Below are 14,550 nucleotides of genomic sequence, written 5' to 3' on the forward strand. Positions count from 1 at the left end.
AATCTATAATATTAATAATTAACGAATCTAAAAAAAACTATAAAATATAATATATATATATTTTTTTATATGTGCTCAAGCTAATAATATAACAAGTACTTTACAAAATAACAGAGTACATTAGTCTTGAAATAGAAAGAGTAGTTCAAAGTGTGTATACTAAACAAGCAAGCATTTGAGCAACATTTAAAGTTTACAAAGTCTGTCTAATACGAAACAGATTAACCAGAAAATCAAAGCTGTGTTGTTAGTTTATCGTCAAAGCCCAAAAAGCAAAGAGTAGTAAACTGATTATTTTACATATGATTCAACACCAAAATGAAGAAGAAGAAACAATACATCTCAAAGTCGAAACAACTTATAGAACAAGACCGGTTTGTATCGAGCAAAGGCTTGTCCGATCGCCAGTCCAAACAACACTCCGGGTCCATAGCCTATCGCAGCTGCTTTCCAGTTCAACGCATGTTCTTGCTTTGGTAGTTCTTGCTCTTGTGTATGTGGTGTTGATGGTACTCCATTTCCCCTTAAACAACTCTCTTGAAGAGGAAGACCACAAAGATTGATATTCCCTTCAAAGGAGGATTTAGGTTGCCCTCCAACCTGTGTACTCTGTGGTATTTGGCCGGTGAGTCTGTTATGTGACATGTTAACATATCCCAAAAACGTCAGCTCTCTTAGCTCTTGAGGTATATTTCCAGAGATTCGGTTTTGAGATAGATCCAATGACTCGAGTTGTTTAAGTTTGGCCAACGACGATGGAATACGACCAGTGAAAGAGTTGTTAGATAAGTCCAGAACAATCAACGATTTCAAATCACCTATTGATTCTGGAATCTGTCCTTCAAAACTATTTCCTGAGAAATCTATCGACGTGTATGTATCTGGAATCTTTCCCAACTCTATGCTTCGTCCTTTTATTCTCAAATGAATGGAAGGATAAGACCAAAGCGGGGTCTCATATTTAGAGTGTTCATCTCCTGTGTACTCTGGCCAACGATATCCTTGTGGGGTATTAACCAAAGGTGCACTCCAATTCGCAAAGTAGTTTTGCGGTAGGCTCCCGTTGAAGCTGTTACGGGAAATATCAATTATCCGCAGTGCCGTAAATGAAAGAGAGACCTCAGGAGAAGAAATGGGACCGTGGAATCTGTTTGATCTCAGAACAATGATTTCAAGACGCGTCAAAGCCTTCAGCCAGAAAGGGAAAGTGTCGTTGATGTGGTTTCCTTCCACATTTAGAAACTTTAGGGTTGTGCAGTTTACTAGAGACCTTGGAAGCTTCCCACTTATTTGGTTGTGGCCAACGTCAAGTAGTACTAAGCGGTCTTCTATGTCCGGAAGTCTCCCAGTGAGGCTGTTGTTACTGAGTTTCAACGCTTCTAGTCCGAGTGACACATTTGTCAAGCATCTCGGAATTGTCCCACTGAAGTTGTTGTTTGATAGATCAAGGAGACTGAGTCGATATCTTTTGCAGAATATAAGTGGTATGCCTCCAGTGAAATAGTTATTTGATGCAGCCATGATGTTGACATAAGGTGGAATAATAGGAAAAGATCCTTTGAAGGCATTTGAACTCAAATCTAACTCCGAAATCGACGAATTGAGGATTATTTTTGGCGTACCTTCCAAGGAATCAAAGGAGTTGCGTGAGAGATTTACATGGAGCATAGAAGGCAGAGTCCATAACAACTCAGGCACTTTTCCTTTAATTCTATTATTGGAAATGTCTAACCACCATAATCTTTGTAAGTCCTTAATAAACATCGGGAACTCGGTGATGTTGCAGCTCGACAAGTCTAGATGTGTCAAATTTTCTGAACCGGTACCAACCACTGAAACACTATTTCCGGAAAGATCCAAACGCACTAGAGACTTGAAGAGCAAGAAATCAAAGTTGAATGTGTAGGGTGTCTTCTGAAAAGATAAGTCAATTTGTATGAGGTTGGCTAATTTTGAGATAGGTTCTAGGATTCGATGACTCATAAGGTTATAAGCCATGTCTAAAATTAAAAGTTTAGAGGTTGCAGAATAATTTATATTCTCAAGAGGGTCACTAAGATGGTTTTGGCGTAGGTTAAGAGAAACTAGAAAAGGCATGGTGAAGAGGTAAGAAGGAATGGCTCCAGAAAACTTATTATATGATAGGTCTATATTCTCAAGAAGGGTTAAACTATGTAGATTGGGAATACCACCGGTGAGCTTGTTATATGAAAGGTCTAAATTGGTTAACCGGCTTAGGTTACTTATTGAGGATGGAACTTCTCCTATAAACCCATTTTTGCTAAGATCCAAGGATTCCAAGTAGGTCAGTCTACCAAATCCAGAGGGTATAGGGGACGAGTCAAAATGATTTTCAGAGAGATCGAGGTACCTGAGGTGTTGGAATCTGAAGAGGCTACTATTAGCCTTGAGACTAGTAAGACATTGACGACCAAGGGACAGCTCCTTCACCACACCGGTCTCGCTATCAAAGGAAACCCCACTAAAGGAGTCAGAGTCTTTGGTCCAGGAGCTTATATTTGCTCTAGTGTCCATTCGACCAAAGTAATCGAGTTTCCAAGTGAGGTCGCAGTTGAAGGATGGAAACTCATTCTTCAATTCCAACAGAATCTCAACTTGATCGCGTGGGAAAGGAAATGGTAGAGTGTAAACTGAATCGCTGGTCACAAAGACGCAACAGAAGAAACAAGTTATGAAGAAAACGGCCAAATTCGATTTCATGATATGAAGATATGAAGAAGAAATTGGTATGTATGATTTGGTCAATTTTGCAGTCTACTCTTCTAACAATCATATATAATAAAGATAAAGAGTTATATATATAATAAAGATAAAGAGTTATATATATAATAAAGATAAAGAGTTATATGTCACATCGCTTGCTAGGAAAATTTGAGTCTTTCAGCATGTAAATATTGACCACCACATATTTAGTTCGACCAAGACCGATACCAACCGGGTAGACAGTGGACCAATTAATCAATTTTCTAGATACTTTATATTGTCTCTACACAAACGTTTCAATCTAGACAATTATCCAACTGTAGTCTTCTAGATATTTTTTCGATCTTGTCTGTGGCAAAAAGATGAATTTCATTGGTGATTCTGTAGCCAGAAACCACATGGAGTCTCTTCTCTGCCTCCTGTCAATGGTAAGATTTTTTTTTTGGACAACATCTTATAACATAACTCCTTAAGCTTGTGACTTAAGAAATCTCGTTTCTTTGCTTTGGTTTCACAGGAAGAAACTCCGAAAGATATCTACCTCATGGCAAAGTTTCTAGTGGCCGGACTCGAAAGGACTCATGCTAAGAAGACCGGAACAGGAATCTATGATCTCGACATTGACAAGCGAGCAATGGGCAATTGATCTGCTAAATACAGACATTGCCATTGCCATTGGAAATCTTAACATCTCAGATAGAACAGCTTGAAGATATTTAAACGTGACAGCTTAAAAAAGAAGAAGTTTGAGGTTTTGGATGTGACTAGGGTTATGCTAATGAGACCAGACGGGCACCCGAATTCTTACTGGGGAAATAAATGGATGAAGGGTTTCAATGACTGTACTCACTGGTGCTTGCCTGGACCAATCAATGCCTGGAGCGAGTTTCTCATGGCCATACTCAGACAACTCAGGTAAATCTTGAGGATAAGAAATTTTAAAAAGTATAAGGTGATGTCTTAATTCAATTCTCATTACAACCTTTAGTTATATGTGTAAGAAAGAGAAGACACATATTATTTACAGGACATATACAAAACTGCACATACCTGGCATTGTTTAATGTATTCATGATCATAGCCTGCAAAAAAACATTGAGCAGAGGAATAACAGTTTCCACCATTCTTAGTGTTCATGTGAAGACATGAAACATAAAAATTTCCTGTGATCTTCCTAAGAATCTCAAAGTGCATAAACTCAAAATGATGACACAGAAACCAAACGGAAATTTTCATTCAACGGATCATAGCGATCTAAAAGACCACCTTGAACAGTCCTTGTCCCAAACTCCAGAGACTAAAAATTACAGAGAATTGAGACAGAAATAGTAACAGCTAACTTACTCACCAACCATGACTACAACACAAAGCCTCAATTGTATCCTAACTCTTAACTCTAGCTATCATAACACAATTCAGATCGAAACACACATCGACAAAAGATGAGAACATAATAAGAGAAGTGAGAAAGGTGAGATTGATAAATAGCAATTCTCCAACTATTCCTTAGAAATATCCGAGTTCAACAGTAAAGACATAAAACACATATCATAGGAACTTCTAAAGATATCGACTTTGACTACAACACAGAGCTTCTATGTGTTCTAGTAGTTAACTCTAGCAATCAAAACATCATTCAGATAGATAAATAGCAAATTCTCCAACTATTCCTTAGAATTCAACAGTAAAGTTCGAAGCTTTACATAGAGAAATTACATAAAAACCAACAACAACAGATCAAGACTCCAAAGTGTTACCAAGAGGAAATGAGAAGACTTCACGAACAGGAGAAAACTCAACGAGACCAATCTCCATACCATAACCATTCACCGGAAGCTTCAAATCTCTCAACACAGAGAAAGCCTCAGCCATACGAGACTTAGGAACATCAAGAGCCACGGGACAAAACGGAACCCAAGAATCAACACGATACTCTTCACCAATGTCAACAGATTCTTTCTTCAACATATCACATAACTGAGTCTGCAACTGAAGAAGCGATAGAGACGGAGTCGGAGATAGAAACAGTACGTTGTTGTCGCTAGAGAAGCTACCGATAGTAGAGAACGAGATCGAGATTGGTTCTTGCTTGGATACGAAGTTTTTGATGACGGATTCGAGTCTCGTTGAATCGAAGAAGGAGGTGGAGAAGAGTGTTATGTGTGGACGAGACTCAGTGTTGATCAATTTGGTACTGATTTGACGGCGAGCGAAGACGTTCCATGCTTTCAATACTTGGTTTTCGAGTGCTGGATCGAAGTATAGCTCGATTGCGTAGCCTTCTGACATTTTATTCCAAGTCGGAATTGAAGATCGGAGATGGAATTGAAGATGGATCGCGATCGGAGACAGAAGGAAGATGGTGGAGTAAGAGAGATCGATTTACTCAAAAAGGGAAAGTGAGAACATCATCAAATTTCAGATTTGGTTTGTGCATTTTAACCGATCCTAACCGAATCGAACCGAACCAACTCTAAATCCAACTTTATTAAATTCGGTTTGAGTTCAGCAACAAATTACGAATCTCTGTAACTAACTAATTATGGTTTAGACTTTTAAGATGAAGACCAACAAGGCCAAGTTTGTGGTTTTAACCTAATGATGGCTTGGGTTAACATAATTATAATTCAGTAATTAGAAGCCCAATATCGTTATTGGGCCTAACTTCAGGCCCATTTGTCTTATATTCAGGCACGACGGGACAATGATCGCCGTTTCTTACAACCACTCTCCGATTATAAACCCTAGCCGCGTCTTCTTGCAAATTTCAATTTCAATTTCACTGAGAAGTTACAATCCAGAGGAAAAGATTATCTTTTTCCTTCTGGGTTGAGGGAAAAGATGAAGAATTCTGAGAAGAGAGGACGTAAACACAAAAGGCAAGATGCTTCATCGGCGGAAAACGCCGGCGGCGAAGTTAAAGAAGCTTCGGCTAATGAAGCATCGTTACCTCAATCCCCTGAGCCTGTTTCAGCTTCTGAAGCCAACCCATCTCCGTCGCGACGCAGTCGTGGGAGAGGTAAAAAGCGTAGATTGAACAATGAATCAGAAGCTGGTAACCAGAGGACGTCGTCACCAGAGCGTAGTAGATCTCGTCTTCATCACTCTGATACGAAGAATGGTGATTGTAGCAATGGGATGATTGTTTCAACAACTACTGAATCGATTCCCGCTGCTCCGAGTTGGGAAACTGTTGTTAAAGTTGTTCCTTCAATGGATGCTGTTGTTAAAGTCTTTTGTGTTCACACTGAGCCTAATTTCTCGTTGCCATGGCAAAGGAAACGACAGTATAGTTCTGGTAGTAGTGGTTTTATTATTGGGGGAAGAAGAGTTTTGACTAATGCACATTCTGTTGAGCATCATACTCAAGTTAAACTCAAGAAGCGTGGCTCTGATACTAAGTATTTGGCTACAGTCTTGGCCATTGGAACTGAATGTGACATTGGTATGGATCTTGTATCTAATTTCTGCATCTGTTTTCTGTTGTTTTGAGTTGCAATAGAATTTTTAAGTAGTCAGAATTGATTTTAGTATGTAATTACAGCTTTGTTGACAGAAACTGATGATTTACTCTTTTTAGTGTAGTTTGAGTTGCAATAGAAGTGTAACTAGTCATATTGATTTTCTATGGATTGTACTTTTCTCCTTGTTATGTCTGTTATAAGTTTCATTGACAAATGTGTGAAGTCTGGAGTTTTACTGTTCTTGTCTATGTGGCTGATGATGTTATACACTTGGATTACAGCTTTGTTGACAGTTACGGATGATGAGTTTTGGGAAGGAGTATCTCCTGTGGAGTTTGGTGATTTACCAGCTTTGCAAGATGCTGTTACTGTTGTTGGTTATCCAATTGGTGGTGATACAATCTCTGTCACAAGCGGTGTTGTTTCCCGGATGGAGATATTGTCGTATGTGCATGGATCAACCGAGCTTTTGGGATTGCAGGTTGGACAACACATTTGACATGATATTTTTCCTTATCTGACTAGGGAGTTAAGGGCACTTATAAAAATGTTTTCTGTTTTTGTCTTTTCAGATTGATGCAGCTATTAATTCTGGGAATTCTGGTGGTCCTGCATTTAATGATAAAGGAAAATGTGTTGGTATTGCATTTCAGTCTTTGAAACACGAAGATGCTGAGAATATTGGTTATGTCATTCCCACACCGGTGATTGTACATTTCATTCAAGATTATGAGAAGCATGATAAATACACAGGTAAGTTTCACCGATGATTAATGTTGTTTGTTATCTATCTCTACATGTGCTTTTTTCTCATACTTGAACTGTTTTAGGGTTTCCTGTTCTCGGAATTGAGTGGCAAAAGATGGAAAATCCTGATTTGCGGAAGTCAATGGGTATGGAATCTCATCAAAAGGGAGTGCGGATTAGAAGAATTGAGCCAACCGCCCCAGAATCACAAGTTTTGAAGCCGTCTGATATTATCCTTAGTTTTGATGGAGTTAATATCGCTAATGATGGGACTGGTAATAATTCTTTCAATAACTTATTAGCAATCATTAATGGGACCAATGAGTGTAGTTATTTCTGGTTAAGTCTAGACAATCCTTAATAACATTTCTGTTCATGTTTGTGTTTTTGCAGTTCCATTTAGGCATGGAGAACGAATTGGCTTTAGCTACCTTATATCCCAAAAGTACACTGGAGATTCTGCTCTCGTGAAGGTTCTACGAAACAAAGAAATATTAGAGTTCAACATAAAACTTGCAATCCACAAGAGGCTAATCCCTGCTCACATAAGTGGCAAACCTCCTTCGTACTTCATCGTTGCTGGCTTTGTATTTACAACTGTCTCTGTTCCATATCTTCGATCTGAGGTCCTTTACTGTCTCTCTATCTTTCCTTACTTTCTCGCTTTCTCTCATGCATCCATTCACAGTTTATATAACTATTTCCCATTGATATGTTTTGCAGTATGGAAAAGAATATGAATTTGACGCACCTGTCAAGCTATTGGAGAAACATCTTCATGCAATGGCTCAATCCGTGGACGAGCAGCTTGTTGTAGTTTCACAGGTTGGTTTCTCCTGTTTCACACGTTAATGCAGTCATAATTATTTTGGTGTCGAAGCCTCAACACCCATATTTTAACTTGCAGGTTCTTGTTTCTGACATTAACATTGGTTATGAAGAGATTGTCAACACCCAGGTTTGTTAAATTGCATTTATCATTTGTCACTTTATTGAAGCATCTGTCACGCTAAATGTTCAAATCGCCGTGTAGGTTGTCGCCTTTAATGGCAAACCTGTGAAAAACTTGAAAGGTTTAGCTGGGATGGTGGAGAATTGTGAGGATGAATATATGAAGTTTAATCTGGATTATGATCAGGTATGTTATTTTCTCATCTTCCTTAACTTTTATACAAACTTATAAACAATTTTTAGCTAAAATTCTTTGGTGTTTCTACAGATTGTTGTTCTGGACACTAAGACAGCAAAGGAAGCAACATTAGATATTCTGACCACACATTGCATACCTTCTGCTATGTCTGATGATCTCAAGACTGAAGAAAGAAACTGAAACAGAAGGAACCATAACCAGAAGGAGAGAAAGAGAGATTTTTGTCCATGGAAGGACATAAAAGCAAATACAGTCATGGAAAGACAAAGAGAAGCTCAAACCATAATTTGATTTTTCTTGATTCTGTTTTGTATTTGGAAAAATATGCAAGAAGAAATACATTGGTTATTTTTTCTCTCATTTATTTTCTTTGAAGTTTGAACTTGGTAGAACAATCATATATATCCACACAAAAAAAGTATGCAAAAAGAAAGTGAAATGGATGAGATATAATCATAGGTTCTTCTACCAAATACTTCACTTTCCATTCATCTATATGTCCCAAGTAAAATAGTGGGATTCGTAGCGCTTTGACATTAAGAAACCCTAGTCTGGTTTAGCTACCTGAACCGATTTTGAAAACTAAGATCGAACCAATTCAGTGAAATCACCATACCATGGTCCAAGGATCACAAAACACCAATTTTATTAACAAACACTAATATGTGTGTCTCTGGTTTTTGTCTACGCCTTTTTTTAATGAGTTTTGGACTATTGGTCGAACTATATTATAAAATGGATGACACACATAAATAGTATTAATCTGTCAGAAATCACTCATGAAAAACTAAAGTGAATATTGATTAGCTTTTAAAATTATCCAAGAGAGGAGCATTATGTGAAGGAGAGGACTCTATTGCTCCTATTATGTCAACTTTGTCTTCCTTGGCTTTACCCCACAACACCATGTAAAATCCTATTGATATCAATATTCCTCCCATCACACTGTACTCAAACATATAGAGGAGGATTGAGAAATGACATTTACATAGTGAATTTAAAATCATGAGAAGCAACAGTTTTGTGGTATACCTTCCAAGGTAGAGCGACTCGCCGAGGAAAATGAAAGTTGATACGGCTGCTATCAATATAGATAACGGTTTGAACATAGACAAATACACAGGTCCCTTGTGACTCACTGCCCACGTATGTATAACATAATATCCCGAATTCAAAATCCCCTATGAAAAATGTATATTCCATAAATCATCAAAGACCAAGAAAAACGAATAAATGAACAAACATATGAAACCAAAGTTATAAATATAATGTCATGAGTACCGTTGCTACTACGGTAATTAAGGTTATGTCGAATCTTATGACCCATGCCTTCGGATTGTCCTTCTCTGCCAAAAGGCTCACAAATGCACACACAACAGCTATGCAAACATTGTGCACAAGCGTCACAACGACGGCAGATGGATATCGACCCATTGTGTGAGCCTATAAATAGCCGAGTTTTGAGTTACCATATATTAATATAATATAACTAAGACAACTATACTATTTCAATGACATTTTGGATATAACATTATCTAGTAAGGTATACCATAACAAGGTAAGAGACGGAGACAAGGATGTATTGGAGAGCAAGAAGGCCACCACCGATGATCCAATCCGAATGTGAAGACATTAGCATTGGACCGTGGTAGAGAGTAACCACAAGTGCACCTATTATTGACAATATTGTTCCCAACACTTTGGCTACACTACTCTTTTTCCCTAGAGATATATTTTCCATTCTTCATAAAAAAAAAGTGCAAGTGAGTAAAATATAAAAAGTATTCTTTCTGTTCCTTTTTAATTGATTTTTTAAACAAAATACACAGATTAATAAAAATATATTAAAACTGAATATAAATGTATTTATGAAGGCCAAACAAAATTTTATAAACCACACCAAAATTTTTTATAAACTATTATGGATTTGTTTATCCTTCTTTCCTACCTAAACTCGAGAGTCAGCTCTCATATCTTATTATAAACTATTGATATATTTTCGTTATATATAATTTATACTGATATATTTTATAGTTTTCAAGAAATTTTCGGAAAAACATTACCTTGCACACGTTTTCAGTGATGCTTTTCCATACACGTTTTAATTTTATTTTTTCTTTTGTTGACTTTTCAGACAAACGTTTTCAATAATATTAAAATGGGACAAATTTTCATGCTGTTATATTATAAAATTAATCTAAAAAACATATTTCGTGGACTTAGCGCGAGTCTTCCGGCGAGAAACGAGCTACTAGTGAAACGATGATTGAAGAAATTATGATTATATATGTGACATTAACTAAAACGATAGAGATCTTTTTCTTTTTTAATTTCCATCAACCATGGAGAGATTTATTTTTCCTTTTTGTCAACAACAACATCGTTGGATTTCTTAAAGCATAAAAAATCTTATAACGTAAAGCAAAGAAAATTAAAAAGCTAAAATGGCTACGACTTTTTACAAGAAACAAAAAAATGATTACGACTAATTAATGATTTGAAATATTTGGGAAATAGAATTTACCGAAAAACAACGGCGAGGATGAAGGTAAAAGCAGGATTGACATTGCTCATGGCCGAAGATAAAGTCGGCGAGCTATATTTTATCCCATTGTAGCCTAAGATTTGAAACGCACTTCTGTTCTTTTTATGAAGTACAAATACAACAAATTTAAGTAAGAAATTTCTTCCATAAAACAATTTTTTTTGAATACACACTTATATGCAATTCAAGAACCAACTAATAATTGGTTTTGAAACCTAGCTAGGAAGATATATGCATTGCAAATGCTACTAGATATAGTGTTTCCAAAATAAAAGTAACTTACGCAATTAGACCAAGAATCCCCATGTTGCATAGAATTGAAAATGTCAACGGAGGGAGAGATCTTGATCTGTAGAGATAAGTCTATGTAAGAAAAATTACTTAATACTTAACATAAAACTTGAAACAGAATCGTGAGAATGAAGAACCTGAAGGAGAAGAATGTAAGAGGAAGAAGAAGAAGAGATCCAAAAGTGTAAGAGTATACAAGAACCACAAATGGGCTAAGTCCTTTGGACGTCGCTGCTTTGACCAGAGTGTTTACTCCTACGTTAGAAAACTCTGTCACCACCATCGCCGTCAAGATCCAGCCATCTCTGTTACATAACCTTCCATGAACCATTTTTTAGTTCTTGGCTTCTTCTTTCTTCTAAGCCTCTGTCTCTCTGAAATTTGTATATATTATTAGTTCATGGGATCTTGATGGGAAAAGACATGTGAAACAGTCTCCATCAAATAAATGATTAATTGTTGTCTTCTTATTGGTTGAAAAAACATTTATTTGTTGGGTATGAAATGTATGTGGTCTCTGAAAAATTGTAATTAAATGGATTCCTACACATGTTGTGGCTAGATTAAAACACACGTTTCATATTTCATTTTTACATACAAAAAGTTATTGACAAACAAATTATAGATGGATGTATATATCCTCATCAAACATCATCAAATAATTACAAAACGTATAAACATGTGACATCTATATAGATAGATAGATAGACAAGATAAACCAGGACCATCTTCAAATGGGTACAAAACCAATAGATGAATCCAAGAAATTAGAAGAGAAGCTAAAACTAAATTCTTATTTACCCTGGCTCTGTATAAACAGGGACCAACCATCTTCTAATGGGTCCAAAAGTAAGTAATTAAAGGATTTCACTTGCATCTAACATATCTTCATGGTAAGGTTTCATTTTCTTTTGTTGTGTTTAGGCAACAAAAGTGACTGCTGTGAAAGACTTGCTATTTTGGCTGCATCTTCTCTTGCTTTGCCCCAAATCACAGTATAAAACCCAAAGCTCAATATCATTGATCCAATCACACTGTCCACAACACAGAGATGCAACATAGTAACATGAAGATCATGAGACTAAACATTTCAACAACCTATAACTAAGATAACTAAGTTTATATCACTTATGTTTCTCAAGAAAGAGACGCTATAGTTGAAAGATATGGCACATCCAAAGGTGAAGTGCATCGCCAAGGAATATAGCACCCATGACGACTGCAACTGCTATAAACAACGGCTTGAATAAGGATACATACACTGGACCATTCAGGTGGAGACCCCATGTGTGTATAACCGAGCACAATGATGAATCAAATACTCCCTGAAACAGAGTGGTAGTTTCTGAGCTTAAAGATAAGAGTCAGTAGTTGAAGCAGGTTATAAAAGGTTTGACTTTAACCGAGTATATGACTGCAGCGAGGAAATATCCGGTTTAAGCTGCCAAGAGGTCAAGTCTTTTTCTGCAAACTGGTGGTGAAATTAGCATTCCACATAAGTTGTAGAAGAAGACTACAGTTATTTCTTCAGGGTAGATCTCCATGACCTGACTCTGAAATCATGTACAGCTGCCAAATTTAGCTTAAGTTTATGTGTAACCAACAAAACCCAAAATCTCATTCATGAATCAGTTCCAAGTATATGTACCTGAAGAATATACCAGACTGAAACAAGCAAATACTGTGAAGTGATCAAAAGGCCTCCAATTATCCAACTTGACTCGAATGAAGTAAAAGATGCAGCATCAAGAACTTTTCGGCCTTTATAGAGAACAACAACCAGAGCAGCAGATATCGATACTATCTTGCCAATGATCTAAGCCAGATTTGCAGAGCTTCTTAGTGTTACTTGTTCCATCCTTTATAAGTCACCAGATAAAAAAATTGATAGTCACAAAAAATCCTCATATCCATCAGAAGTTTCTCGGGAAAGAATGATAGGCTAACATGTTGATATCACCGCAAGGTTGTACTAGTACAACCACAATTAGTGGCATGAGAATGTTTCTGCATTTTGGTATTGTTTCATATTTGACAGTTACTGTCTGTGTTCTGATATTGTTTCATATTTGATTGTTACTGTTTCAGAAACATATATTTTGTATGGTTAACGTGGAACCACTCGGTTGTTCATTTTCTACAAACAGAGAGGAAAGAAACAAGGTGGAACCTGAAGAAGACGGCAAGTATGAAGGTGGAAGATGGTGTGAGGTTGCTGATAGCAGAGGTAAGAGTTGGGGAACTATATTCAATAGCTTTACAACCAGCTACCTGTATGGAAAGTGAAAGTGCATGTACTGCTTCATACTATCCAACTAATAACCATAAAAAAGCTGGAGATAATTCAGATTATTATAACATATAACTGGTGTTTCCCAATGGAACACATATGCTTAGTTCTACTTATACAACTAACACACACATACACAGTTATTGCTCTGTTGAGAGTCTCTATTGGAAATTTGAGTTTATTATGCATAAGAGAGAAATCAGAAATAGATCATAAGACTGGCTTTTAGTAATTAATGTTTCTAGGGATGATGATTCAAAATTTATTACAATATTAGCTGAATACAGAACAACAACACACCTAAGAACAAGACATTAGACACACAGAATTAATCATAAGAAATTAACAAAAGTCTGCATAACCGTAACCATAAAGTTCATTCTGCATCAACTGATTCAACCAGGGGTTATTCACAGATTCTTCTACCGCCGAGTAATGTTGTGTGCTTGAGACGCAAGGATGTTCACAGCTGTTGCTATTGATGTTACCCACAGACATGTTATGATCACAACCATAAAACTCCTTGTGCATCAACCCAAAGTTGTTCACAGATTCTTGTACTGAGACGCAAGGAAGTTGAAAATTGTTGTTGGTGATGTTACCCATCCACATGTTCTGATTCTGATCATTACCACAAATCTCCTGCTTCATTAACTGATTCTTCAACTCAGATTGTTCAAGTAACGCTGAGAAATAATCCTGATTGAAATTTGATGCAGAGACTGGGATCTGAGACAGAGTATTGTCTCCATGATTATACATAAACAGCGAGAACTGGCTAGGGTTCAAAGATTGGGTCTGATGATTCAGAGAGGATGATGCTAAACTGTGGTGATCCGGTTGTGTCTCATTCTGTTTCCGCGACTCAAGAAATTCAAGCCTTTCGTGGAATTTAGAGACATGGAGTTCCAAGGACTGAATCAGTGGAGAAACTTGGTCGGGAGGGTAATGATCAGCGAGTGGATACTTTAAAACATTCACCTTCTTAAGACTCGTCTTCCTCTTCTTGTCCGTATTCTTCAAACCCTTGTTCTTCTTCTTCTTGTTCAGGAACCCATGAAGATTAACGCTTTTCTTGCGTCTCAATGCTTCGTTTAATTGACTATACCTAAGAGCAATGTCTCTCACTTTCTCTCGCTCCGGAGGCCATGTCTTGAGTTCTCCGTCTGGTCCGTAATAGATGACGCAGGCTTCAATATCACAGAGAGTGCAAAGCTCTGAAGCTTTCTTGAAGATGGTCTCAAGTCTGTTGCTCAAACTTGTTGAAGCGAGTGAATAAGCGGAAGAGGAAGAAGGTAAAGATGATCGCATAGTCATTATTGTTGATTTCGAAGACAAA

General features: G+C 37.1%; 6 protein-coding genes and 1 pseudogene across 7 annotated transcripts; 2 read left to right on the plus strand and 5 right to left on the minus strand.

Moving 5' to 3' along the window:
* Positions 1–22: 22 nt before the first annotated feature.
* Positions 23–2,792, minus strand: RLP54 (receptor like protein 54). The gene has a single exon (NM_123381.3). The coding sequence runs from the start codon at positions 2,719–2,721 to the stop codon at positions 343–345; it is 2,379 nt and encodes a 792-aa protein (NP_198833.1). The 5' UTR covers positions 2,722–2,792; the 3' UTR covers positions 23–342.
* A 239-nt stretch (positions 2,793–3,031) lies between these two features.
* On the plus strand, positions 3,032–3,915 carry AT5G40180 (Pmr5/Cas1p GDSL/SGNH-like acyl-esterase family protein). The gene is made up of 2 exons (NM_123382.2): positions 3,032–3,152; positions 3,242–3,915. The coding sequence occupies exons 1-2, from the start codon at positions 3,087–3,089 to the stop codon at positions 3,368–3,370; spliced, it is 195 nt and encodes a 64-aa protein (NP_198834.1). The 5' UTR covers positions 3,032–3,086; the 3' UTR covers positions 3,371–3,915.
* A 291-nt stretch (positions 3,916–4,206) lies between these two features.
* Positions 4,207–5,208, minus strand: AT5G40190 (RNA ligase/cyclic nucleotide phosphodiesterase family protein). The gene has a single exon (NM_123383.6). It carries the CDS (start codon positions 5,011–5,013, stop codon positions 4,462–4,464), a length of 552 nt encoding a protein of 183 aa, NP_198835.1. The 5' UTR covers positions 5,014–5,208; the 3' UTR covers positions 4,207–4,461.
* Positions 5,209–5,309: 101 nt separating this feature from the next.
* DEG9 (DegP protease 9) lies at positions 5,310–8,551 on the plus strand. Its single transcript, NM_123384.3, has 9 exons — positions 5,310–6,169; positions 6,470–6,669; positions 6,761–6,941; positions 7,019–7,210; positions 7,329–7,561; positions 7,659–7,760; positions 7,843–7,893; positions 7,969–8,073; positions 8,155–8,551. The coding sequence occupies exons 1-9, from the start codon at positions 5,566–5,568 to the stop codon at positions 8,263–8,265; spliced, it is 1,779 nt and encodes a 592-aa protein (NP_568577.1). The 5' UTR covers positions 5,310–5,565; the 3' UTR covers positions 8,266–8,551.
* Positions 8,552–8,697: 146 nt separating this feature from the next.
* UMAMIT42 (nodulin MtN21 /EamA-like transporter family protein) lies at positions 8,698–11,385 on the minus strand. The gene is made up of 7 exons (NM_123385.3): positions 11,059–11,385; positions 10,914–10,979; positions 10,610–10,723; positions 9,635–9,827; positions 9,367–9,528; positions 9,118–9,266; positions 8,698–9,030 (listed from the first exon to the last, which is right to left on the minus strand). Exons 1-7 carry the CDS (start codon positions 11,250–11,252, stop codon positions 8,889–8,891), a joined length of 1,020 nt encoding a protein of 339 aa, NP_568578.1. The 5' UTR covers positions 11,253–11,385; the 3' UTR covers positions 8,698–8,888.
* A 452-nt stretch (positions 11,386–11,837) lies between these two features.
* Positions 11,838–13,201, minus strand: UMAMIT39-psi (annotated as a pseudogene). The gene is made up of 5 exons: positions 13,079–13,201; positions 12,565–12,758; positions 12,325–12,468; positions 12,100–12,222; positions 11,838–11,957 (listed from the first exon to the last, which is right to left on the minus strand).
* A 352-nt stretch (positions 13,202–13,553) lies between these two features.
* AGL43 (AGAMOUS-like 43) lies at positions 13,554–14,528 on the minus strand (the record flags this gene model as incomplete). The annotated part of the gene is made up of 1 exon (NM_123386.2): positions 13,554–14,528. One exon carries the CDS (start codon positions 14,526–14,528, stop codon positions 13,554–13,556), a length of 975 nt encoding a protein of 324 aa, NP_198838.2.
* Positions 14,529–14,550: the final 22 nt, after the last annotated feature.

This window comes from Arabidopsis thaliana, chromosome 5 (assembly GCF_000001735.4).
Source record: "Arabidopsis thaliana chromosome 5, partial sequence".
Classification (NCBI taxonomy): domain Eukaryota; kingdom Viridiplantae; phylum Streptophyta; class Magnoliopsida; order Brassicales; family Brassicaceae; genus Arabidopsis; species Arabidopsis thaliana.

What these genes read in the sequence shown, in the direction of transcription:
- DEG9 (NM_123384.3), top strand. Translation starts at nt 5,566, where the DNA reads ATGAAGAATTCTGAGAAGAGAGGACGTAAACACAAAAGGCAAGATGCT. An exon ending in TGGAACTGAATGTGACATTG is followed by an intron (nt 6,170 to 6,469) that starts GTATGGATCTTG and finishes CTTGGATTACAG; the next exon opens with CTTTGTTGACAGTTACGGAT. An exon ending in AGCTTGTTGTAGTTTCACAG is followed by an intron (nt 7,761 to 7,842) that starts GTTGGTTTCTCC and finishes TTTAACTTGCAG; the next exon opens with GTTCTTGTTTCTGACATTAA.
- AT5G40190 (NM_123383.6), bottom strand. Translation starts at nt 5,013, where the DNA reads ATGTCAGAAGGCTACGCAATCGAGCTATACTTCGATCCAGCACTCGAA.
- RLP54 (NM_123381.3), bottom strand. Translation starts at nt 2,721, where the DNA reads ATGAAATCGAATTTGGCCGTTTTCTTCATAACTTGTTTCTTCTGTTGC.
- AT5G40180 (NM_123382.2), top strand. Translation starts at nt 3,087, where the DNA reads ATGAATTTCATTGGTGATTCTGTAGCCAGAAACCACATGGAGTCTCTT. An exon ending in TTCTCTGCCTCCTGTCAATG is followed by an intron (nt 3,153 to 3,241) that starts GTAAGATTTTTT and finishes TTGGTTTCACAG; the next exon opens with GAAGAAACTCCGAAAGATAT.
- UMAMIT42 (NM_123385.3), bottom strand. Translation starts at nt 11,252, where the DNA reads ATGGTTCATGGAAGGTTATGTAACAGAGATGGCTGGATCTTGACGGCG. An exon ending in GGGATTCTTGGTCTAATTGC is followed by an intron (nt 10,724 to 10,913) that starts GTAAGTTACTTT and finishes TAAAAAGAACAG; the next exon opens with AAGTGCGTTTCAAATCTTAG. An exon ending in GAGTCGCTCTACCTTGGAAG is followed by an intron (nt 9,031 to 9,117) that starts GTATACCACAAA and finishes GTTTGAGTACAG; the next exon opens with TGTGATGGGAGGAATATTGA.